The sequence below is a fragment of the Scyliorhinus torazame genome, chromosome 13 (assembly GCF_047496885.1).
Source record: "Scyliorhinus torazame isolate Kashiwa2021f chromosome 13, sScyTor2.1, whole genome shotgun sequence".
Lineage (NCBI taxonomy): Eukaryota > Metazoa > Chordata > Chondrichthyes > Carcharhiniformes > Scyliorhinidae > Scyliorhinus > Scyliorhinus torazame.
The window spans coordinates 199,908,565-199,933,783 of NC_092719.1; the positions used below are offsets into that span (position 1 = coordinate 199,908,565).

The following is a 25,219-nucleotide window of genomic DNA, read 5'->3' on the forward strand; positions in this document are numbered from 1 at the left end:
CTCACTTGCCATCAATATAAGGTAGTCACCAAGAAATCCGAGAGGGAATTCAGTAGAAACTTCTTCACCTACAGAGGTGAGAATATGGAACTTGCTGCTACAGGGTTGAAGCACTGTTCCTGAAGTACTGTTCCTCAATAGTTGAAGCAAATATTGTAGATGCATTTAGGAAGAAGTTAGAAAACCTTATAAGGGAGAAGGTAATACAGGATTATGTTTATACAGATGGATGAGGAACAATGGGAGTTGTTTTGCATTTGGGAAAATTTGCATCAGTGCATTGCGGTCACTGCATCCAGAAAGTGTACCTGAGCAAGACACCCTAGGTGTTCAAGTGAAGGCAAGCATCCAGCAGAGGGCAGTAGAGCGGAGATGCTGATTGGCTGTTGCGGGGGAAATTTGCATCAGTGGATTGCGGTCACCGTATCTTGAAGGTGGTTTGTGGAGGAGCTGTTGTCAAGTGACAGTTAAGCCCAAAACACATCTTCAGTGTTTCCCTCCCTCCTCCTCTAACCAAAAAATAAAAGACAATCACTGTAAGGATCCCAGACGAGTAACGATCAAGAGGGAGACTCGAGGGCAGGTAGAAGTAGAAAGAAGTTGAACCGTGAGGTCACAGCCTGCGGGTAAGTGATTGGCTGGTGACTGGTAAGTAGTTTTTCTTTTCCCTGAGGTGTTATCGTGCGGGACGCAGTGGTTGCTGAGTGAGTGCTTGCTGAGAAGGGGAGTAAAACATTTTTTAACTTACTGTTGGGAGTTTCCAGCTGAATCCGGTCGGAGTGAGGACAGAGTGACTGCTGGGTAAGTAGTAAAGATTTAAATTGTTTGAGCAGGCCCATAACAGCTGATTGCTGTTCTCATGTGGGGCGCAGTGGTTGCTGGTTAAGTGTTTTATTTTTACCTGTATTTAAGTTGGGCAGTTTCTAAACCCTAGACACTATACTTGTAGTGTCCCCCACCCTTCCACCTCCTTTAACCTTAGGGGTAGAGTGAGCTCTTTCTTTCTTTTTTTATCTAGCGGGGATGGCAGGGAAGGCAGTGCAATGTTCCTCCTGCAGAATGTTTGAGGTGAGGGACGCCATCAGTGTCCCTGCTGATTTCACCTGTGGGAAGTGCACCCACCTCCAGCTCCTCAGAAACTGCGTTAGGGAACTGGAGCTGGAGCTGGATGAACTTTGGATCATTCGGGATGCAGAGGTGGTCATAGGTAGTAGCTTCAGGGATGTAGTTACTCCGAAGAATCAAGGTAGATGGGTGACGGTGAGAGGGGCTGGGAGGAAGCAGTCAGTGCAGGGATCCTCTGTAGTCATTCCCCTCAGTAACAAGTATACCGTTTTGGATACTGTTGAGGGGGACGACCTACCAGGGGTAAGCCACGGTGAATGGATCTCCAGCACTGAGTCTGTCCCTGTGGCTCAGAAGGGAAGGAGGGAGAGGAGAGCAATAGTTATTGGGGACTCGATAGTTAGAGGGACAGATAGACGGTTCTGTGGCAGCGAAAGAGACTCACGGATGGTATGTTGCCTCCCAGGTGCCAGGGTCCGTGACATCTCGAACCGTGTTTTCAGAATCCTTAAAGGGGAGGGGAAGCAGTCACAAGTCGTGGTACACATCGGTACCAACAACATAGGCAAGAGAAGGGACGGGGATTTAAAACAGGAATTTCGGAAGCTAGGGTGGAAGTTAGCCAGGACAAACCATGTTGTCATCTCTGGTTTGTTGCCGGTGCCACGGGCTAGTGAGGTGAGGAACAGGGAGAGAGTGCAGATAAACACGTGGCTGCAGGGATGGTGTAGGAGGGAGGGTTTCGGGTACATTCTGGGGAAGGTGGGTCCTGTGCAGTCAGGACGGTTTGCACCTGAACCAGATGGGCACCAATATCCTGGGAGGGAAATTTGCTACGGCTCTTCGGGGGGGGTTTAAACTAATTTGTCAGGGGGCTGGGAAAACGAGCTGTGTTCCAGAAGCCAGTGTCGAGAGTAGTGAGGTACTGAGGAGGGTATCAAGGTCGCAGGAGTGTACCGGCAGACAGAAAGGTGAGTTGAAGTGTGTCTACTTCAATGCAAGGAGCATCCGGAATAAGGTAGGTGAACTTGGAGCATGGATTGGTACTTGGGACTACGATGTTGTGGCCATTACGGAGACATGGTTAGAACAGGGACAGGAATGTTTGTTGGAAGTTCCGGGGTATAGATGTTTCAGTAAGAGTAGGGAAGATGGTAAAAGAGGTGGAGGAGTAGCATTGTTAATCAAGGATAGTTTAACAGCTGCAGAAAGGCAGTTTGAAGGGGATCTGCCTACTGAGGTAATATGGGCCGAAGATAGAAATAGGAAAGGAGCGGTCACATTGTTAGGAGTTTTCTATAGGCCCCCAAATAGTAATAGAGATGTGGAGGAAGAAATTGCCAAACAGATTATGGATAGGTGTGGACGTCTCAGGGTAGTTCTCATGGGTGACTTTAACTTTCCAAATATTGATTGGAACCTCTATAGTTCGAACAGTTCGGATGTGGCAGTTTTTGTACAGTGTGTGCAGGAGGGTTTCCTGACACAATATGTGGATAGGCCGACAAGAGCGGGGGCCACATTGGATTTGGTACTGGGTAATGAACCGGGCCAAGTGTTAGATTTGTTTGTGGGAGAGCACTTTGGAGATAGTGACCACAATTCGGTGTCTTTCACTATTGCAATGGAGAGGGATAGGGCCATACGGCAGGGCAAGGTTTATAATTGGGGGAGGGGTAATTATGATGCAATTAGGCAAGAATTAGGGAGCATAAGATGGGAACAGAAACTGTCAGGGAAAGGCACAAATGAAAAGTGGAGCTTGTTCAAGGAACAAATACTGCGTGTCCTTGATAGGCATGTCCCTGTCAGGCAGGGAGGAAATGGCCGTGTGAGGGAACCATGGTTCACAAAAGAGGTTGAATGTCTTGTCAAGAGGAACAAGAAAGAGTATGTAAGGATGAGAAAACAAAGTTCAGTAGGGTCACTTGAGGGTTACAAGGTAGCAAGGAATGAGCTGAAAAAAGGGCTTAGGAGAGCTAGGAGGGGGCATGAGAAGTCCTTGGCGGGTCTGATCAAGGAAAACCCCAAGGCTTTTTACTCTTATGTGAGAAATAAAAGAATGACCAGGGTGAGGGTAGGGCCGGTCAAGGACAGTAGTGGGAACTTGTACATGGAGTCAGAAGAAATAGCAGAGGTGTTGAATGAATACTTTTCTTCAGTGTTCACAAAGGAGAGGGGCCATGTTTTTGAGGATGAGAGTGTGATTCAGGCGGGTAGGCTGGAGGAAGTAGATGTTCTGAGGAAGGATGTATTAGCAATTTTGAAAAACCTGAGAGTCGACAAGTCCCCTGGGCCAGATGGGATATACCCAAGGATTCTTTGGGAGGCGAGGGATGAGATTGCAGAGCCTTTGGCTTTGATCTTTGGGTCCTCGCTGTCCACGGGGATAATGCCAGAGGACTGGAGAGTGGCGAATGTTGTTCATCTGTTCAAGAAAGGGAATAGGAATGACCCTGGTAATTATAGGCCAGTTAGTCTTACTTCGGTGGTCAGGAAGATAATGGAAGAGGTCCTGAAGGATAGGATTTATGACCATTTGGAAAGATGCAGCTTAATCCGGAATAGTCAACACGGATTCGTGAAGGGTAGGTCTTGCCTCACAAATTTGATTGAATTCTTTGAGGAGGTAACTAAGTGTGTAGATGAAGGTAGAGCAGTTGATGTCGTATGCATGGATTTTAGTAAGGCGTTTGATAAGGTTCTCCATGGTCGGCTTATGAAGAAAGTAAGGTGTTGGATAGAGGGAAATTTGGCCAATTGGATAAGTAACTGGCTATCACATAGAAGACAGAGGGTGGTGGTGGATGGAAAATTTTCAGACTGGAGACCAGTTACCAGCTGTGTACCACAGGGACCAGTGCTGGGTCCTCTGCTATTTGTGATTTTTATCAATGACTTGGAGGAGGGGGCTGAAGGGTGGGTCAGTAAATTTGCTGATGACACCGAGATTGGTGGAGTAGTGGATGAGGTGGAGGGCTGTTGTAGGCTGCAAAGAGACATTGATAGGATGCAGAGCTGGGCCGAAAAATGGCAGATGGAGTTTAACCCTGATAAGTGCGAGGTGATTCATTTTGGTAGAAAAAATTTGAATGCAGATTATAGGGTCAACGGCAGGGTTCTGAGGAATGTGGAGGAACAGAGAGATCTTGGGGTTCATGTCCACAGATCTCTGAAAGTTGCCACTCAAGTGGATAGAGCCGTGAAGAAGGCTTATAGTGTGTTCGCGTTTATTAACAGGGGGCTTGCGTTTAAGAGTTTAAGGGTTATGCTGCAACTATACATGACCCTGGTGAGACCACATTTGGAGTATTGTGTGCAGTTCTGGTCACCTCATTATAGGAAGGATGTGGAAAGGGTGCAAAGGAGATTTACCAGGATGCTGCCTGGTTTGCAGGATAGGTCTTTTGAGGAAAGGCTGAGGGAGCTAGGGCTTTTCTCTTTGGAGCGGAGGAGGATGAGAGGCGACTTAATAGAGGTTTATAAGATAATGAGGGGATAGATAGATTGGACGTTCAGAGACTATTTCCTCAGGTGGATGTAGCTGTTACAAGGGGGCATAACTATAAGGTTCAGGGTGGGAGATATAGGAGGGATGTCCGAGGTAGGTTCTTTACTCAGAGAGTGGTTAGGGTGTGGAATGAACTGCCTGCTGTGATAGTAGAGTCGGACACTTTAGGAACTTTCAAGCGGTTATTGGATAGGCACAAGGAGCACACCAGAATGACCGGGAGTGGGATAGCTTGATCTTGGTTTCGGACAATGCTCAGCACAACATCGAGGGCTGAAGGGTCTGTTCTGTGCTGTACTGTTCTATGTTCTATGTTCTAACCTTGAGTGGCCAGGTTCGGTGGGATGACTTGTATCTGTGCTATATAATCTATGGAATTTTATGTAAAAGGAGACAAGAGTAGATATCAGACTTTTGGTCCCTATCTTCAAGTAAAATTACTTTACATTGTGAGTATCAATTTCCCTGATCTTAGTCTGCACCTTCTGCCACCATCTATCATTTACACTCTGGTCTAATTTTCTCTTCCATTAACTTCCGTGTTCCACCTTCTCCTTATCCCCAAAACTGTCCTTGACTGTGTCCATTCATCCATTCTTTGTGATCTGATTGGTGAATCAACCTGAATTTTCTTTCACCTCCTTGGCCTAATTTATTTCTTTAACATGACCGTTGATAGTGAATGGGGGTGAGGACAGAGCTGGGGCCCTTCACAACAAAATATGATGATCACCTGAAAACAGATCTCTGTCCCGTAGGTGTTTATTCTGAGTGGGACAGCCTGGGCATGAAAACCATGCAGTGTTCTGGTCAGGCCAGACCTTGAGTACTATGTCCACTTCTGAGGACCCAGGCTTGGTGGTAATGGTGGAGTGGGAGATATGTTGGACCATGAGGTTGTAGATTGTGGTTGAATACAAGGGAAACACTCAAGGGCTGGAAAGCAGTGCAGAGAATGTCATAGCTCTTTTTCCTTGTATCGACAGCTCAACTGTAAAGAAACATTTGAATGAGTTTTCAGCTCAGAAGGAAAGCATTCGAGAGGTTGATAATAAATTATATGGAAGGCTAAATCCAGAATTTAAACTAGTAAAGGGTAACGTTCATACTAATCAGGAGTGACTCCAATAGGGAGAGGTTATAATGTGCATCAGGATCGATGAATGAATAAAATCTCAATGAGTCCCTGAATCGTAATTACCTTGTGACCTTGTGAACTACAAGTGGATCATTTCAACCAGGTTTAACTGGTTCCTAATTAGCAGAGAGCTAGTAGTCCTTGCATGGAGTTTGAAAATAAGCAGCACTAACAAAACCGAGATAAAGAAGCAATAGCTCAAAAAGGCTGGGGGGAAAGCAATGTAGGACATAGAAGAAGCTCAGAATTGAGGGGAACAGGGACAATTCCAAGAGAAAGAAAGCAAATGGAAAGAGAACTACAAACAAAAAGCAACAAGGCAATTTCGAGTGGAAGGTGCCTCCATGAGTTATTGAGAGATTGGGAGCGGGCGCATGGTAACACAGTGGTTAGCACTGTTGCTTCACAGTGCCAGGGACCGGGGTCCGATTCCCGGCTTGGGTCACTGTCTGTGCGGAGTCTGCATGTTCTCCCCGTGTCTGCGTGGGTTTCCTCTGGGTGCTCCGGTTTCGTCCACTAAGTCCCGAAAGACGTGCTTGTTAGGTGAATTGGACATTCTGAATTCTCTCTCAGTGTACTCGAACTGGCACCGGAGTGTGGCGACTAGGAGCTTTTCACAGTAATGTCATTGCAGTGTAAGCCTACTTGTGACTCTAATAAAGATTATTAGTAGTAGTATTAGGATTTTGCACATCAGATTGGAATGAAGATAATTCTATCACAATCTGCTTTAACCTGGCCAGTGAGTGTGTACCAGAGGTTGAAACAACAACAATTCCAATAAGGTGTGTTTTTCTTAAATTTCTTTGAACTGTATGAGGAATGATTGTAGTTTTTAGCCATCATTAGACGATGTCCTAATTTTCTATTTTCATTATAAGGACATTCTATTGTTACCATATATTGTCCTGAACTTCCTCCACTTTGCAGTGCAGAGTGAGAGGAGACCTTCATCTTTAAGGCTAGGCTGGGCTGGATTGAAACTTAGGACCTGGAAACCAAAAGACCATCTTGGTTCTGGATCACATTGCCACTATCCCAAGTATCGTATGTAAACCTGCACAACAGAATTTAGTTCCAGATGCAAAATATAATTCTGAGAGAGGGGCTAAATGGGACATTAGGTTAAATTGAGTTTATTTTTCAGAATATCTGTTAGCAAAGTAAGGGTTAGCATATTCACCATATTAAATAAAGTGGACACGTAAGTGGGCTGTCTAAGAAATATATCAACATGGCAGGGTAAAGTTACAGATCATGGAAAGCAACTTATGGTCAACTGATTCCATTATTTAAGCTGTAAAATGTGGCACCTTCCTGCATAGTTTTGCCTTTGAAATAACTTGAATAAATCTGAAAACACACCTCTGTGCTCCATTCGTTTTTGATCTTCAGGAAGACATCATAGAGCTCATCAATTTCCTTGACTGAATCATCAGGGCATGTGTGCTGAGGAATGAGCACAAAGTCCTGCACAGCTGGAGTAGGAGGTAAAAGCCCAAATTAAAGTAAGAATAACGTAGCTGTAACCCAGTGCTTAATAAAACTGACAATTTCAACCACATGATTCTGTAGACCTAAAGATCAAATTCCACATTCCCTTTCTGCTTACCCTTCCACTTGCTTTGCAGAGTACCAAATGTGCCCAACACATTCACTCAGAAAGCTATTTAAATGCAACACACAGAAATCCAGGCAAACCTGCTGCTGAATTTCAATCTCCGGTATAAAGTCCAATCTCGTTTACATCCATTATACATGTTTATCATTTTGCCGAACAGCAAACACTGGACCTTTTTGCAGTTAACAAGAGATTTTATTTCCCTTTTCTTGTCTTTTCCCTTTCTTTTGCCTGTTTTTAATTTTGCCATTGTGTACAAGTAGTGCCTTTGACATTTAATATGGAGACCTGATTGTCAAGCCTGCATAACTGTGTAGTAATCCTTTCAGCCGATCTCTGATGCTGCCAATTTCCTACAGGTAGGGCCATTTTTATACGGAGGTACAATAGTGGTCAGAAAGCTGCAAAATGGGCAGCATGGTGGCACAGTGGTTAGCACTGCTGTCTCACTGCACCGAGGGCATGGATTTGATCCCGGCCCCGGGTCACTGTCTGTGTAGAGTTTGCACATTCACCCTGTGTCTGCATGGGACTCATCCCCACAACCCAAAGATATGCAGGGTCAGTGGATTGGTACAGATTAGTACAGAAGATGAAATCACATGGGATCAGAGGTGAGCTGGCAAGATGGATATAGAACTGGCTAGGTCATAGAACTCAGAGGGTAGCAGTGGAAGATTGCTTTTCTGAATGGAAGGCTGTGACTAGTGGTGTTCCTCACGGATCAGTGTTTGGACTTTTGCTGTTTGTAGTATATATAAATGATTTGGAGGAAAATGTAACTGGTCTAATTAGTAAGTTTGCGGACGACACAAATGTTGGTGGAATAGCGATGAAGACTGTCAGAGGATACAGCAGGATATAGATCGGGCGGAGAGATGGCAGATGGAGTTTAATCCGGACAAATGTGAGGTCATGCATTTTGGAAGGTCTAATGCAGGTAGGGAATATACAGTGAATGGCAGAACCCTTAAGAGTATTGACAGGCAGAGGGATCTGGGTGTTCAGGCCCACAGGTCACTGAAAGTGGCAACGCAGGTGGAGAAGGTAATCAAGAAGGCATACGGCATGCTTGCTTTCGTTGGACAGGGCATCGAGTATAAAAATTGGTAAGTTATGCTGCAGCGGTATAGAACCTTAGATAGGCCACACTTGGAATAGCGTGTTCAAATCTGGTCGCCATACTACCAGAAAGTTGTGGAGGCTTTGGAGAGGGTACAGAGGAGGCTTACAAGGATGTTGCCTGGTATGAAGTGCATTAGCTCTGAGGAGAGGTTGGATAAACATGGTTTGTTCTCACTGGAACGTTGAGGGGTGACCTGATAGAAGTCTACAAAGTTATGAGGGGCATGGAAAGAGTGGATAGTCAGATGCTTTTTCCCAGGGTGGAAGAGTCAAATACTAACGGACATAAGTTTAAGGTGCGAGTGGCAAAGTTTAGAGGAGATGTGCGAGGGAAGTTTTTTACACAGAGGGTAGGGGGTGCCTGGAACTCGCTGCCAGAGGAGGTGGTGGAAGCAGTTTTGATAGTCATGTTTAAGGGGTGTCTTGACAAATACATGAATAGCATGTAAACAGAGGGATACGAACCCCAGAAATATAAAAGGTTTTAGGTTAGATGGGCAGGGTAGTTGGCGTAGACTTGGAGGGCCGAAGGGCCTGTTCCTGTGCTGTACTTTTCTTTGTTCTTTGTAAATTGCCCCTGAATTGGAAATCGTTTTTAAAAAGCTACAAATCTGTCGTCAGCTGCGTTCAAGTGTAAAAACGCTTTGGCACCTGAAACATTGAATTTATAGCGTATAATTTGACAGATTAATAACACCTTGCATAGAGATGATATAAATATGAATTATACATTTTGAAAGGCCTCACTGCATTGAATGCGTTGTTGTACACGCAGCAGTGTAGATTGCTACATAGATTGCTATCCTCCCACCTCTCCAATGGGATAATAGCTGAAAGTAAAGCATAACAATCAAGCAGCCGATTCTTTGAAGGAGTAGACAAAGAACATAGAACATAGAACTGCACTGTACAGCACCATACAGGCCCTTTGGCTAACGATGTTGTGCCGAACTAGTCGGAAACTAAGATCAAATCAACCTACTCCCAATCATTCTAGTGCACTCCATATGCCTATCCAATAACCCCTTGAAAGTTCCTAAAGTGCCGACTCCACTACCAGAGCTGGGAGTGCGTTCCACGCCCCAACCACTCTCCGAGTAAAGAACCTACCTCTGACATCCCTCCTATATCTTCCACCATGAACCTTATAGTTATGCCCCCTTGTAACAGCTACATCCACCCGAGGAAAAGGTCGCTGAACATCCACTCTATCTATCCCTCTCATCATATACACCTCAATTAAGTCACCTCTCATCCTCCTTCGCTCCAATGAGAAAAGCCCGAGCTCCCTCAACCTTTCCTCATAAGACCTACCCTCCAATCCAGGCAGCATAGAGTAGAAGATGTGTGTGAACGTTGCGGGGGGGCCCCCCGCTAATCACATTCATATGTTTTGGTCCTGTCCAAAGCTGGAGGTTACTGGAAAGAGGTTTTTAGGGTAATGTCTAAAGTGGTGTACGTGAAACTAGACCCAGGCCCCCGGGAGGCGATATTCGGAGTGTCGGACCAACCGGAGTTGGAAGTGGGTGAGGAGGCAGATGTTGTAGCCTTCGCCTCTTGATCGCCCAAAGGCGGATCCTGATGGGTTGGAGAGAAACTCTCCACCCTGTGCCCTGGCGTGGCGGGGGGGACCTGTTGTAATTCTTGACTCTTGAGAAGGTTAAGTTTGAACTGAGGGGAAGGATGGAGGGGTTCTACAATTCATGGGCATTATTCATTATGCACTTTCAAGAACTGGATAACATCGAACATTCGTTGCGGGGGGGTGGGGGGGGGGGGGGGAGGGTTGGGTTGGGGGGAGGGGGGCTGTGTGTGTTAATAGTGACTATGGGTGATCCCTGATTCCTTTTTGTCATTTGTTTATGTGAACATGCGGGCTAATATTTGGGGTTTGGTGGGAGGATGGGATCGTTGTTATTGATATGGGGATTGACAAATATGTTACTGATTATTATTTATTGTTGGTGGGTGTAAATTTGGGAGAAAATGTGAAAAAGGAGGAGAATAAAAATATATATTTTTTAAAAATAACAATCAAGCAAAAGTCTGATCAAGTCCCGCAGTACAAAATTGTGGATAATAATTATCAGTGCAATTCTCAACAGTTGAAAATTAACTCGGTTTTCAGGTCTGAATTTAAAATGGTTACATATCCTGTGGCTCAATGTGGCTGGGAGATTTAATGGAATTTCTAAGCCTAGAGAAGGTTGTTTTCAGGTTGAGGAAGGGATTGTTAAATGTTAGTTAAATATGTGTACATCATAGTTAAATATGTGTAATATAATTTCTGCGAAAAATATTGAAAAAAATAATAAAAATATTTAGAAAATGGTGGCATGGCCATTTTGGACCATCAAAGCTCATCTTTCCCGAGGCACCTGATTCTCTTATCTTGGTATCCAATTGCCTTTTGAACATTCCCAATGTTTAAGTTTGCACAGCCCTGTACAGTAGACAGCTTATTTTGTATGAAAGGGAATTTGAGAAAATATAAAACCACATTGTTAGCATGTTTACATGAGGCAGTAACATGCTTTGGCTGTATAATTCAGAGAAATGTCAGTTCATAGCCACGGATTAACATATTTTTCTGTGCATTATGGGACCCTTACAGCAGAACATTGGACTCTGACACCTAACACTTTTCCAAATTGTGTTTTTGGGGGCAGTGGCACATTCCTGTATACGATCGAGGGGCAAGTTGATGTCACCATCTACACCTTGCCTCACTATTAAACTTCACTCACCAATGTACTTGGGTTCTGATTAACTCACTCTGACTTTGAGACAACTCTGGTTGAAGATGAGGCACCTTTCCTGTTTGGGAAAATTTGGGGCAAATTTATTAGTTTAAAATAAATCACTTAAATTGTTTGGTCACTCTCTTACACCTTGTTCTCTTTCCAATTCTCCCAGGAATTCAATTCCCAATGCTGCTCTTGATATAAATGCAAGAAGGTATAGGAGGATAATAATGGATAGCTGGCCTTCTTTAGTAATTTGCTTTCTTTCCCCAAATTTGTTTCATTTTAATGAGCCTCATAGCCGCTCTGATTATATTCTTTGATCGCTTACTTGCACGTGGAGAGTCAAGGGATTGTTTAACTGTGACAGTTTCTCATCTCTCGCTGTGGAACAGTGAAGAACTATACCTGTGGTTTGTGATTTGAACTGAATCACAAATGGTTCCCTGGAGAAAGCATCCTCGTCACCTGGCTGCATGTCTTCATACTGAAAGACCCTTTCCACTTGCACAACATCATCGCTAAACGGAGAATATATGACTTGGTTAGATGGATTAAGAACTACAGAACAAAGCCAAACAGACTGATAAGATCCCAGTTTTGATCACTGGGTTAGGGGATCTCAGCTGATGCAGTGGTAGGTTTGCTACAATTTGACTTACCTCTTGTTGGTGATTTATCTTTACAAATAATAATGTAATAATCTTTATTGTCACAAGTAGGCTTATATTAACACTGCAATGAGGTTACTGTGAAAAGCCCCTAGTCGCCACATTCCGGCGCCTGTTCGGGTATCTGCTGAACCTGCATGCTTGTTTTCTGTGACTCATGCACGAGGATACCCAGATCCCTCTGCATCGGAGCACCCCAAAGTCTCTCCCCATTTAGATAATAAGTTGCCTTTCCATTTTTTCAACCAAAATCATGACCTCATACTTATCCATGTTAAACTCCATCTGCCACTTTTTGGCCCACTCCTAACCTATCTATATCCATTTGTAAGGTTCTTATGTCCTCATTGCAACTTACTGTCCCACCTATTTTTGTGTCATCTGCAAATTTGGCTGTAGAACCTTCTATCCCTGTATCCAAGTCATTAATATATATCGTAAATAGCTGGGGCCAAGGACTGAACCCTGTGGCACCCCACTAGTTACATCTTGACATTCAAAAAAAGACCCATTTAACCCAACTCTCTGTCTCCTGTCCAGTAACCAGTCTTCTATCCAAGCTAATAAATTACCCATAATCCCATGTGATTTCACCTTGTGAATTAACCTTCTGTGCGGCACCTTATCAAACACCTTCCGGAAGTCCCGATAGACTACATCTCCAGGATCCCCATTATCCACTTTGCTTGTTACATTTTCGAAGAACTCAAGCAAATTAATCAAACACGATTTGCCCTTCATAAGGCCATGCCGACTCTGATGGATAGCGCTCTGGCTTTCCAAATGCCCTGGTATTACGTCCTTGATAATTGATTCGAACAATTTTCCAACAACAGATGTTAAACTAGCTGGTCTGTATTTTCCCACATTCTGCCTCCCCCTCTTCTTGAATAAGAGCGTTACGTTAACATTTTTCCAATCCACCGGAACCTTTCCCGTGTCCAGGGAATTTTGGAATATTATAACCAATGGATCCACTAATGAATCGCATTATTGGCGCTAACTTTCGCAAGAGGACCAGAATGCGATTTGTGCCAGCAGGAACCCAGAACGCAAAGTTGCCGGGCCGTCCCCGGTGACCCCGGTGAGGGTAAGAACACATTACCATGCATTTGAATGCATTTAAATATTCATAAATCGGCGTTACGCCGCCCTTTTACGGATCCGCCGTACATTCCTCCCTCCTCCCCGCTAACGTGACGTTACACCGACGGGAATCACGACTGGTTTCCAAAAACGGAAATCAGTCATGATGACCACCCCAGGGACTCAGAGGTAAGTACAGTTCCCAGGTGGTGGGGGCATGGTTGTGACACCCTGGCAGTACCAACCTGGAGGGATTCCTGTATTGTAGGGGTGGAAGGGGTGAGTGCCTGCATTGGAGGGGAAGGGGGGATTCCTGCATTGCGACAGAGGGGGGTGGGTGCAGCAAATATGGGGGTCGAGGGGTGGGGAGCGTCTGCATTGGTGGGTGAGAAGGGGCATTAATGCCCCAATTCTGGCAATGTTGGGGGAGGAGAGTCTTTAACTGAAACACGCTGCTCTTCAGCCAGAACCTAAGACTTTGTTATTTGGGGGGGGAAATTGTGCCCATTTTCTACCTTTGCTGATGACTAGAAATTACTATGTGGCAGGTGCTGTCTGATGTTTAACCAATATCACCGTATGGCTAGACATCTATTAATGGGTCCCCGTACCCTGCTCTCTCTCTCTGTCTGTCTGTCTGAAAACCACGTTCTGACTTGAGAAGGAACATTGGGTGGGATTCTCTAATCCTGAGACTAAGTGTTGATGTCGTTGTAAATGCCGTCGCATTTCTCGACAGCGGCAACATGGCCTCAGGAGCAGCGATTCTGACCCCTACAGGGTGCCAGTATGGCACTGGAGCGACCCACGCCACTCCAGCTGCCGATCCCGGTGTCAGATGGGCGCCGCGGGTCTGCGCATGCGCAGTGGGACCTGCGCGATTGGCGCGCATGCACAGTGGCTCCCTTCTCCGCACCAGCCCCATTGCAACATGGCGTAGGGCTGCAGGGGCCGGCGCGGAACAAAAGAGGCCCCCAGCCTGAGAGGGCGGCCTGCCGATTGGTAGGCCCCGATCGCTGGCCAGGCCACAGCAGAGCCCCCCCCCCCTGCCCCACCCACCTGCCCCCTGACACCAACGCCCCGCCACATTCCGTCTTCGCCGTTTAACCCCCTTACCCCCACCCCCTTATCCTCTTTAAAGAAATCGATAAACTGCTTCCACCTCCGGGTGGGCCCCACTGCCGACCCTCGCAGAGCGATCTTGACCTTCTCCAGTCTCAAGAATTCTGCGAGGTCGTTCTCCTATACGCCCACTTTCGGCGGCTCCGAATCCCGCCACCGGAGCAAAATCCATCTCCGGGCTTTCGGGGAGGCAAACGCCAAAACATCGGCCTCTCTTTCTCCCCACCAGACTCCCGGGTCTACTGACACCCCAAACATCACCACCTCCGGACTCGAAATCACCCCCACCCCTAACACCTCAGACATGATGTCCAAAACCCCCCCCCCCCCGTCTTGGACACGCCCAGAACATGTGCATGGGATTTCCCCCCCCCCCCCCCACCACATGCACCACCCACACCTATTGTCTACCCCCGCAAAGAACATACCTCATCCTCGCAACTGTCATATGAGTCCAATGCACCACCTTAAACTGGGTGAGGCATAGCCTTGCACATGACAAGGACATGTTATGCAGATACTTTTTATAGAATGGGAGGCAACCCGCCGCCACCCTCTCGGGCAGTGCATTCCAGACCCTCTGGGTAAAAAGGGTTCTCTTCAAATCCCCCCCATAAACCTCCTGCCCCTCACCTTGAATTTGTGTCCCCTCGTACGTGACCCTTCAACTAAGGGGAACAGCTGCTCCCTATCCACCGTGTCCATGTCCCTCATCATCGTGCACACCTCGATCAGGCCACCACTCAGTCTTTTCCGATCCAGCGAAAACAACACAAGCCTATCCAACCTCTCTTCATGATTTAAAGGCTCTATCCCAGGTAACAACCTGGTGAATCGCCTCTGCACCCACTCCGGTGCAATCGCATCCTTCCTATAATTTGGTGACCAGAACTGCACACAGTATTCCAGCTTTGCCCTCGCCAAACAACTCCAACATGACCTGCCTGCTTTTGTAATATATGCCTCGATTGATAAAGGCAAGTGTTCAATATGCCTTTTTCACCACCCTGTTAACCTGTCCTTCCGCCGTCAGAGATCTATGGACAAACACACATTTTTAAAAGAAAGGTTGAAGAGAGAACAAAGTATAAAAGCTTTCTAAATTTTGTCCTTCTATATTAACTATGTTGCATCTGCAAAGATTCCCTAACCAGCGAGCTCCATTAGAAATTCCTATCCTCACATTTATAATGGAAATGGCCGGTGTTAAATGTGTTACTCTGTAATTACACACTACTTACCAGTGGAAGTGCCACATAAATTAAGAATGGAAATGAAAGAATAATGACAACCGACAAGTTTAAATTAGGAGCCAATTAGCTCTCCCTCCCCACACTGCTTCACCTGAGGACGATATAGAGTTTGAATTGCCCTCGTGCACCGCTACGAGAGTGCAACTGATATAATTTTAGAAAGGCAGTAATTAATGTTTCATGTACAATTACCACTATCAATGTACTGTGCGTTAAAAAAAATCCATTAATCATATTTCAAGATTTCTCAACAATGTCTCTATTTGTGGATAGTAAGGCTGTGCATTGAATAAATTAAGATTTCCAGATAGGCCAAGTCTCTCAGGAAACGCCTACATGCCTTTGAAGGCAGTGGGAAGACTGACTCTCTAATGATGTTTACAGCGTGTATTCACAAAGACTTGCCACAGGAGAAGGTAACTGATCCTTTCAGCTGTATTTTGGAAGTACAGTTCCCAGGAACAGCAGGCAGGGCTGCGGCAAGTAAGCTGGAATGAGATTCGAGCTTCAGACAGGTAAGTCTGCAAAGAGATGGAATGATAACATTTGTCTGCTTCGTTTCAGGACTCGTCTGGTTATGATTCTGTTCTGATGAATTTAGCGACATGGTTATTGATGCATGCAATTGGAGGGGTTCACTTTTTGTGGGAGTAGAGGAGTTTGGGGTGGACAATTTGAACAGTTTCATGAAATCTGCAAACACGTTGTTGGAAATATTACATGCGGTGGAAATCAAGTGTGTCCAACCTGCTGCCCTCGGGCTGCCTGAGACGCTTGACAATCTGGCCCTTAAAGGAAAGAACTTGCATTTATATGTACATATTCACAACTCTTAACAAACAATTAATTACTTTTGGAACTGTTGTGATGCAGGTAGCCTGTTTGCTCTAAAGATCCTATAAACAGCAATGAATAGATTATCTGTTTTAGTGATGTTGGTTGAGGGGTAAGAAATTGACTGAGGGAACTCCCCTGCTCCTCTATGGAATCGTGCTGTGTATCTTTTACATTCCTCTGAAAGGACAAATGGGGCCTCTGTTTTAACGTGTCATCTGCAAGACACCGCCTCCAACAGTGGAGTGTTTCCACAGTACCACAAAGGTGTGTCAGCTCAAATCCCTGGAGTGGGGCTTGAGCTTGTGATGTTCCATCTTGGAGGCGCAAGTGATACCAACAGATCCATGCCCTGGCAACGTGGTCCTATTTGTGCTTTTATATTTTAATCAGTGGGTTTTCCTTTATTTTGTGGACTGGCAGGTTAGGCAACAACAATTTTAGCTCTGTTGGGTAAATCCAAGAGCATAGCACCAATATCTGTCACAAAGTCACTTGGTAGTACAGAACTTGAATACTGCTGAAAAAAGAGACATGTCATTGAAGCTTTTTGTCTTGCACTCATCAGGACTGATGCAAGAATACAAAATCTCAAAATGAACAAAAGAGGGTGCTGATTGGTTGGCAGTGGACTCTGGTTGCTAGAGGCATTGCCATGGAGAATGTACCAGGTAACAGTGAAAGGACAACACTTACTAAACAATCCCGACTGTGCCAAGAATTAAATTAATAACCAATTTCAGATGATCAGTTTGGGCTCACAGTGTGGCTCACTTATGCATGCTACAAGCAACACATATTCACACACAGGGCCCTGCCCATTACCAAACAAAAAGAACATGTCCATGCATTGTGCCTTTTTCAACTAAAGAAAAGCTTGGGGGACAGCCATTCCCTTGTTCATTCCCCATTGTCATACTTTGATCAGAGTCGGCTTGCCTAGTTTGAATTTAAAAATAAACTAGGCAGTTAACTGTTCCCTGCTTCATTCTCCATGAGATCACCTCTACTAATCAGAATCCACTTGCTTACCAATCAGCACCCTCTTCTCATGCAGTATAAATTGATGTTCCCCTTGAGATGTGGTATATTTACATCTGCCTTGTTAAGTGCAAGATGAAAGCTTTAATCGCATATCACTTTTTTAAGCAATACTAAATATCTGTCATGGGTAAGAATTTGAGTTGTATACAAATTAATGGTATTAAAAATTTAAATACCATTACTCCAAGGGTGAATTCACAGCCTAAAACTAAAACTTTGACATCCTGGACTAAATCATGACGTACATTCAATTGTTAGCATTGAGGTCAGTATAAGGTTGCATCTACACTATTTCGAATTCTTCTTGAGTCCACATAGATGTTTTAATGTAGCTAATGCAGGCAATTTATGCCCAACTAGCCCAACTAGGATATCTCTATTATGTAATAATCTTAATAAAACCTCATCAATCTGTCTTTGAGTCATAATCTTGGTCATTAGGTAAGGTGCATCTGAATCTGGTAACTATTCTCATCTATTTACAACCTGCCCCAAGTGATTGATTTTCAGTTTGCTATTTGATTCATTGAATTCTAAATGAAATATGGTAGCTCGAGAGATTGAAAGCTTGACTCGCGTTTAAAAGGTAATATAACACCTTAATCAATAAAGCTTCAGCATCCAGAGATCTTAATGTGCTCCAACAGTGGATAGCAGGAGTCCTGTTTGGAGAGTTACACTGGCTCCACCAGAGATGCAGGGCAGGATCCTCAATCCAGTGATGCCGGAATTGCGAAACGCGATTGGGCGGAGAATCTCGCGTGAGCCAAAAATCGTGGCCGGTGCCAGGCGTCCGACGGAATGCTGTTCTTCGGTGCCGCAACAGCGGCATCAATGCATTCTACTCCACATGTACAGTAAACGCCGTTGGCATTTCATTGAGGTTTCTGACCCAGTATTCTCCGGGGTCTCCGCAATGCTCTGCCTCTGCCAGGAGCAATTACCGACGGTGAGTCTCACTTGTGGTTTTAAAAATCGGCAAACAGGCGCCGTTGCCGCCAAGGGAGAGTGGAGGTAGGACAGGTTCCCAGAGGCGTGACCATGGGCTGCCAGTCCAGCCGCTGGCTGGGGGGAGGGGGAGGGTGTCTGCCAGGACCAGGGGGGAGTAGCAGGGGGTGACCAGAGAATCTGCTGCAGGGTCAGGGCGACCCCCCGCCCCTCTCAGATGGGAGTGTCCAGGCATGGACCGCCATTGCTACGGTCTATAAGGCAGCAATCTTGCTGCGCACCCCACTGACCGCCCACCGTTGCCCGTGGTTGTGCAGAGTGACACTGGCCGTATGGGTAGCCCCAACCCACCACCCCCGCACTCCATTCCCCTCGCCACAACTGGGTGCCACCCGCCCGCAGGGCGTCACCTGCAAAGGGGGATGCCCACAGTAGACCCTACAAAAGGGTGCTGGATGGGGGCCACAGTAGGGTCAGTACTGGTACGGTCAGTCACCAGTACCCCTGCTGGCAGGGATGGATGCCAAGGCCAGAGGCCCCCAGAGTGCCTGACGGCCATGTGGAGGGCAAAGTGCCAGGGGGAACAACCGGGGGTGTGGGTGGGGATGGGGAAGTAGGGAGAGGGGTACATGCGGTGGCAGGGACTGCAGTGCAGGCTGGGGCCGCTGTATAGCCTGCTGGACCTGGTTGGGCACAGGGGTACGCACCTTGCTAACATGTCTGCCTTTCACCCCCTGCAGCCAATGGATTTTGGAATCCAACCAGACATGGTGGCCTTCATCCCAGACACCACAGCCCTGGGGGGCTGCACTGAGGCCATACAAGCAGGAGCTGCTCAGGGAGCACCTGCAGTGGTGGAGCCTGCCCCAGAGGAACAGGAGCCAGCCAGTGAGGATGGAAAGCTAGCCGGCCAATAGGCAGAGGAGGTGGTGGGAAGGAGGTACCGTATCAGGCCTTATGTACAGCGGCAGCGCCTATCATTCGAGGACCTGCTGGGCCGGGCGTGCCATTGAAGACTCCGACTGAGCAGGGGGACCGTGCGACATATCTGCTGGATCATAACTGGGTTGGAATGTGCGAATAAACTATACTTCTGATTTAACCCTGAGGAGTATTTGCTGCTATTCAATTTAAATATTGACCTCTCAAACAGGGAGTTAGGGGAAACATGTCACAGCCTATTTCAAAAAATTAAAACATCTCTACTTACAGACAGATAGCAAGAAAACAAAGGAGTTCAGTTTTGCCTCCTAACCCTGTTCATAACACAGGATTTGCAGGTGGGAGTGAATCAATATAAAAGAACAGTAAGAAGTCTTACAACACCAGGTTAAAGTCCAACAGGTTTGTTTCGATGTCACTAGCTTTCGGAGCGCTGCTCCTTCCTCAGGCAATATAAAAGAAGTAATGACTTGACTTTGGCCTCACTAACCGAATTGTTCTGGACACGTCTGATCACGACAGCTTTGGTAGAAATGGCCATCATGCAATTTACACGTAAAGATTGCTCTAATCTGGCCAATTAACACCTACCAAGCATCTCAAACTTACCAATAAAGTCATTGATAGGTCCATCAAGTGAAACCAATACTCACTTAAGGTCCCCAGAATAGTTTGACCAAGGTTCATCTCAGCCTTGAACCAGATTTGCCAGCATTTATCACATCTCAAGAACAACTTGTGTAAAAGCAATGGTTACATTTCTTTTTAACTGCTCTATACTAGAAAACATATTGTCGCAATTAATGGGTGAAACTGCCAACAAAAGCGATCAATTAATGTATCCAATTATGGAAGATTAGCAAACTTGTTATAACAAGCAAATTAAAATGTGAGGACTAAGTAGGTAATTGTTTAAACACTGCACTTTCACATTCTGGTGAAACAAACCAAACTCAACTCTTCACCCGAGTTTGTCCAAAATCTTACCATTGACAATCTTAATATTCTTTTACCTTTGTTGTTCCTTATGCTGACTGAGTATTCAAAGTTATTGTAATTTTGGCCCAGTAATGCAGACTTGCACCAAGACAGGACTCAGCAAAAACTCTGAACGATGTTTCAACTGAACTCACTGAACCTCTTCCACCGCCTAACCCCCCCCCCCACCCCCACACCCACACCCCCCTCCAACCTCTCTCTTCCTTTACGATGCTCTTTAAAACCCATCTCTTCGACAAAGCATTGGCTCCTCTGTCCTGATAGCTCCCTCTGTGGTTCAATGTCAAAAATGGGATTTTTAAAATATTGTTCTTGTTAAGTGCCTCGGAATGTTTGGTTACATTAATGGCACGATAGAAATGCAAGTTGTTATTGAGCATGATACCCAAGGCATCAAGTACAACACAGGGGCAGGATCCTCCCCTACCCGGCGGGGCGGGGGGTTCCGGCGTAATGGAGTGGCAGGAACCACTCCGGCGTCGGGCCGCCCACCTTTGGGGCCAAGCCCTACCTTGAGGGGCTAGGCCCGCGCCGGAGTGGTTTCCGCTCCGCCGGCTGGCGGGAAAGGCCTTTGGCGCCATGCCAGCCGGCGGCGAAAGGTCTTTGGCGGGCGACGCATGCGCGGGAGCGTCAGCGGCTGCTGATGTCATCCCCGCGCAGGGGAGGGGGTCTCTTCCGCCTCCGCCATAGTGAAGACCATGGCGAAGGCGGAAGAAAAAGAGTGCCATCACGGCACAGGCCCGCCCACGGATCGGTGGGCCCCGATCGTGGGCCAGGCCACCGTGGGGGCACCCCCCGGGACCAGATCGCCCCGCGCCTCCCCCAGGACCCCGGAGCCCGCCCGCGCCGCCTTGTCCCGCCGTTCAAAAGGTGGTTTAATCCACGCCGGCGGGAGAGGGTTGACAGCTGCGGGACTTCGGCCCATCGCGGGCCGGAGAATCGCCGGGGGTGGGCCCGACGACCGGCACGGCGCGATTCCCGCCCCCGCCGAATCTCTGGTGGTGGAGAATTCGGGACACGGCGGGGGCGGGATTCACGCCAGCCCCCGCCGATTCTGCGACCCGGTGGGGGGGTCGGAGAATCACGCCCCTGGTTTCATACATCTCTGATTTTATTCTCCATTGAAGTTCCACCAGATCCCAGGGGTTTCCTGCTTGTCAGATAAGGTTCAAATACCCCACTGCATATGATCTATTTAGAAACAGTACTGTCATGCATTTCAATTGGCTTTAGTGTATCGGACATTTCATAGAATCATAGAATCATAGAACATTTGTGTGCCTTTTCTCTTTATTTTCCATTGTTACTTCACTTACCGATAAATAAAGAGGTACTGTTCCTTATAAGTCCCTCGACCCAGGGGTCTGCTTAGTTTGAATGAATAATGGCTTTCAGCTTGTCTGCAGATGTAGAAAGAAAATTGAAAATGAATTGCAGAGAGTATCAGGAAACAGTAGTCAGACCTCTCCAATCCATATATTAAAATCCTTGAGTGAGTAACAATGTTATGCTGCCAGTTCATCAAAATCAATAAATAATGCTGCAAGAATGACATTTATTATTCTTACTCTGCCTAGAGGAGGAATTCCAGCATTTCAACACTTCAAAAGTACTTCACTGGCTGTAAAATGCTTTGGAATGTTTAAAGGACTTAAAAGTCTCCACATAGATGCTAAATTTTTTAAGAGGTGGTGATGTAACCCCTCTCAGCCTGTTGCAACAACACAGCTGGAACTCTCCTCTCTGACGCTACTCAAAAATGGGGGAGATCACCTCGAAAAATGACAGAGAACTCATGCAGTGATGCCCACTGCTGCCTTATTGCCCTGTGGTGTTCTTTGTGTTACTTATTTGAGGATGGTTGGCGTAGTGCTCACAAAGACCACAAAATAGCTTGAACTTAAACAAAGCTATACATTTATTAACGCTACTAATTTGGATTCAATGCACACTCCTAAAGAATGCACAGTTGATTAATAACATTTAATCTACACGCATCTACAGCTAATCTTAATACTGATATAAACTATGATCTGCTCTCACTCACACTATTTGTACTTCTGACTCTCTCCAGCTAACTCCTGCGCACACACTCCCACAAGGCTTAGCATCACTGCCTTATATACTTGTAACTGTAGCTCCCTTTAGTGGCTACTCTTGACACTTCATTAACTCTTGCAGTTATAATAATACCACATGGCCCAACCCAAATTTTAGTCCCACTATGTTGTGGGACTTGTCGCCTTTGGCTATTTCTTCCCAGTGCACTCTCTGCAAATGACAGCAAAAGAAAGGCAGGATTTTGGTGAATTTTCCTTATGTCTATCTGTATTATCACAACATTCAGAGGGACAGTGCGTTAAGTAAGGAAGAACTGATTGGCCTGAAATATCCTCACAAAAGTGGAATGTATTGTATAGGCCTCCCTCCACCTCCCCTCAATTCCAATGCCCTACATCTGTCAGATTCATTTTTGCAAAGACGTAAAAGTTCCTCCCATCCATGGGCACTTCTAGCATTTTAATTCTGTCTCCACCAGAAGGAAGGACAGGAGATATTCACTAGTTAGTATTATTTAAAAATATACTTGTTGACAGAGGCAGGATGAGACATGTGATAGAATATTGTCCTTTTTTCTCACACCTGAACATGAATAAAACTCACATTGAAGGAATGAAAGAAAATAAGCAATGTTACGATTTCGGACCAGACCCCCCCAACAGTTGCTAGGATACTGGACAGAAGCTCCAATATTTTATTTTAATTTTGTAAAGCTGTGAGGGAAGGACGCCTCGCACCAGCAGTGATTTAATGCAAAATAGGGATATGGTATATTAAAACAAACTTTATTACTAACACAGTATTAAAGTATCTTTAACAGCACACAAGAAAAAAGGTTGTAATTACCAAACTATGCGAATTAATACAGTGACACTATAACCCTTAACTGCTATCTTTATTTCCACGCAAACAACAAAACCATTGCAGGTCACAATACACTTTGAAATACAGTTAGCACTAAGGAATACTTGCTGAACAGAGATATCTTGGTTACTCCGCTTTTGAGAAAGAGAGATTTTTTGAGACTGCTTGAAAGAAAGAGACCTGATACCCTGTCAGACCTCAGCACCTGACTGCTTCAACTCCTGGCTCCTTCCATTATATCATCTTACTAAGCTGAACACAATGGGTGGGATTCTCTGCCGGCGGGATGCTCTGTTTTGCCGGCGCCCGGGAGTTTCCCGACGGAGTGGGGCTACCCCACAATGGGAATCCCCATTGACCGGCCGGCGTAACGGAGAGTCCCGTCGGCGTGGTGAGGCAGAAATGTGGTGCGGCAGGGCGGAGCATCCTGCCCAATGTCTCTAATTATCTGCTCCCCAGGGAACCCTCTTTACATAATATAGAGTCCATCGACCCAAACTTTTATGATGCTTTAATTGCACCTCTGACTCCGAAAAGCCTGCCCTTCAAACCAGGTTTTTAAAAACATGACTGCAGCAGTCACACACTAACACAGGTTTTAACCCTTACTTGTCCAAATACATATAACACAATACATCTGAAATTCCTACATTTATCACAACACTTGCATTTACTCATCTCAGGATGTCACATTTATTTTTGAAGGATACTAATTGCTGGGATATAGGCAAATGCTGCAGTTGATTTACATCTAGCTAGGTCCCACAAGCAGCAATTAGATAAATGAGCAGATAATCTATTTTGGTGGTGATGGTTGAGCCTTAGATATTGGCCAAGACATTTGAAAAAATATTGCTGCTTTTCTTCAAGTAGTGCCCCAGTATCTCACAAATTGGTAGTTTGGAAATGACTAGAAAGGATACGGAGCACGAGAAAATTTAGAGAATAGGAAGAGATAGAGATAAAGAACAAAGCCTAAAGGCAGCATGGTGGAGCAGAGATCCTGCTGCCTCACGGCGCCGAGGTCCCCGGTTTGATCCCGGCTCTGGGTCACTGTCCATGTGGAGTTTGCACATTCTCCCCGTGTTTGTGTGGGTTTCGCCCCCACAATCCAAAGATGTGCAGGGTAGGTGGATTGGCCATGCTAAATTGCCCCGTAATTGGAAAAATGAATTAGGTACTCTAAAAAAAATTTTTTAAAACAAAGCCTTTATAAAAAGAAAAAAAAAGACCTGTTTTGCTGTAAGATTATTTTTGTTGAAATCACCATTAAATTTATAACGTTGCCTGGTCTGGTGTTTGTCCAGCCTTTTGGCTCTGCTTATCATATTTGGCAACACTCTTTCCTATCAGTGGGTTTGAGCCTCATTCCAAGACTTAAGCACATAATCTCGATCTAACACGTCCAATACTGAGGGGGTATTGCACTATCGGATTGATTCCCTTTGGATGAAGCATAGTCTAAAAGTCAGGTGAAAAATCCAATGGCAACATTTGGAGCTGTGCAAGAAGTATTCCTGGAGGTTGTACCAAGGGTTAATAAACTACATGCTAATAGCTGGCGTACATCATCAGTGATGTCAGATCACATGTCTCTTTTACTCAGAGAACGAGCCTCTGGAAGGAAACTCAAGCTTAATGATTCCTGTACGTAGTTGTTTGCAGTTAACATCTGTCTGAATTTCCTCTCTGCCTTGTCTCTGTTAAACACACCCAGGGTCCATTTCTGATTTTCCTTCACAAACCAACATTCCTGCATCAAGCAACACCACTGAACGCCTTTTCATCTCATTGAAGATTGTGGGATTTAAGTATGCAAACAATGACTGCCACATTTGCCTACATGAATAACAATGACTACAGAACTGCTTTTAGATACCTCTGAGACATTGTGAGGTGCTATGAGGGTGGTGCGGTAGCACAGTGGTTAGCACAGTTGCTTCACAGCTCCAGGGTCCCGGGTTTGATTCCCGGCTTGGGTCACTGTCTGTGCGGAGTCTGCACGTTCTCCCGTGTGTGCGTGGGTTTCCTCCGTGTGCTCCGGTTTCCTCCCACAGTCCAAAGATGTGCAGGTGAGGTGGATTGGCCATGATAAATTGCCCTTGGTGTCCAAAAATGTTAGGTGGGGTTACTGGGTTACGGGAATGGAGTGGAGGCATGGGCTTAAGTAGGGTACCCTTTCCAAGGGCCA

At 45.8% G+C, this 25,219-nt stretch overlaps 1 protein-coding gene across 2 annotated transcripts in view; it reads right to left on the reverse strand.

The window, feature by feature from the left end:
• dnase1l4.1 (deoxyribonuclease 1 like 4, tandem duplicate 1) overlaps nucleotides 1-25,219 on the reverse strand; it is an 82,026-nt gene that overhangs the window by 16,243 nt on the left and 40,564 nt on the right. For both annotated transcript variants that reach the window (XM_072472871.1, XM_072472872.1), the window contains exons 4-6: nucleotides 21,420-21,503; nucleotides 11,613-11,725; nucleotides 7,080-7,192 (exon numbers count right to left, since the gene is read on the reverse strand). In XM_072472871.1, the coding sequence (XP_072328972.1) occupies nucleotides 7,080-7,192; nucleotides 11,613-11,725; nucleotides 21,420-21,503 (310 nt within the window). The remainder of the gene's footprint in view (nucleotides 1-7,079; nucleotides 7,193-11,612; nucleotides 11,726-21,419; nucleotides 21,504-25,219) is intronic.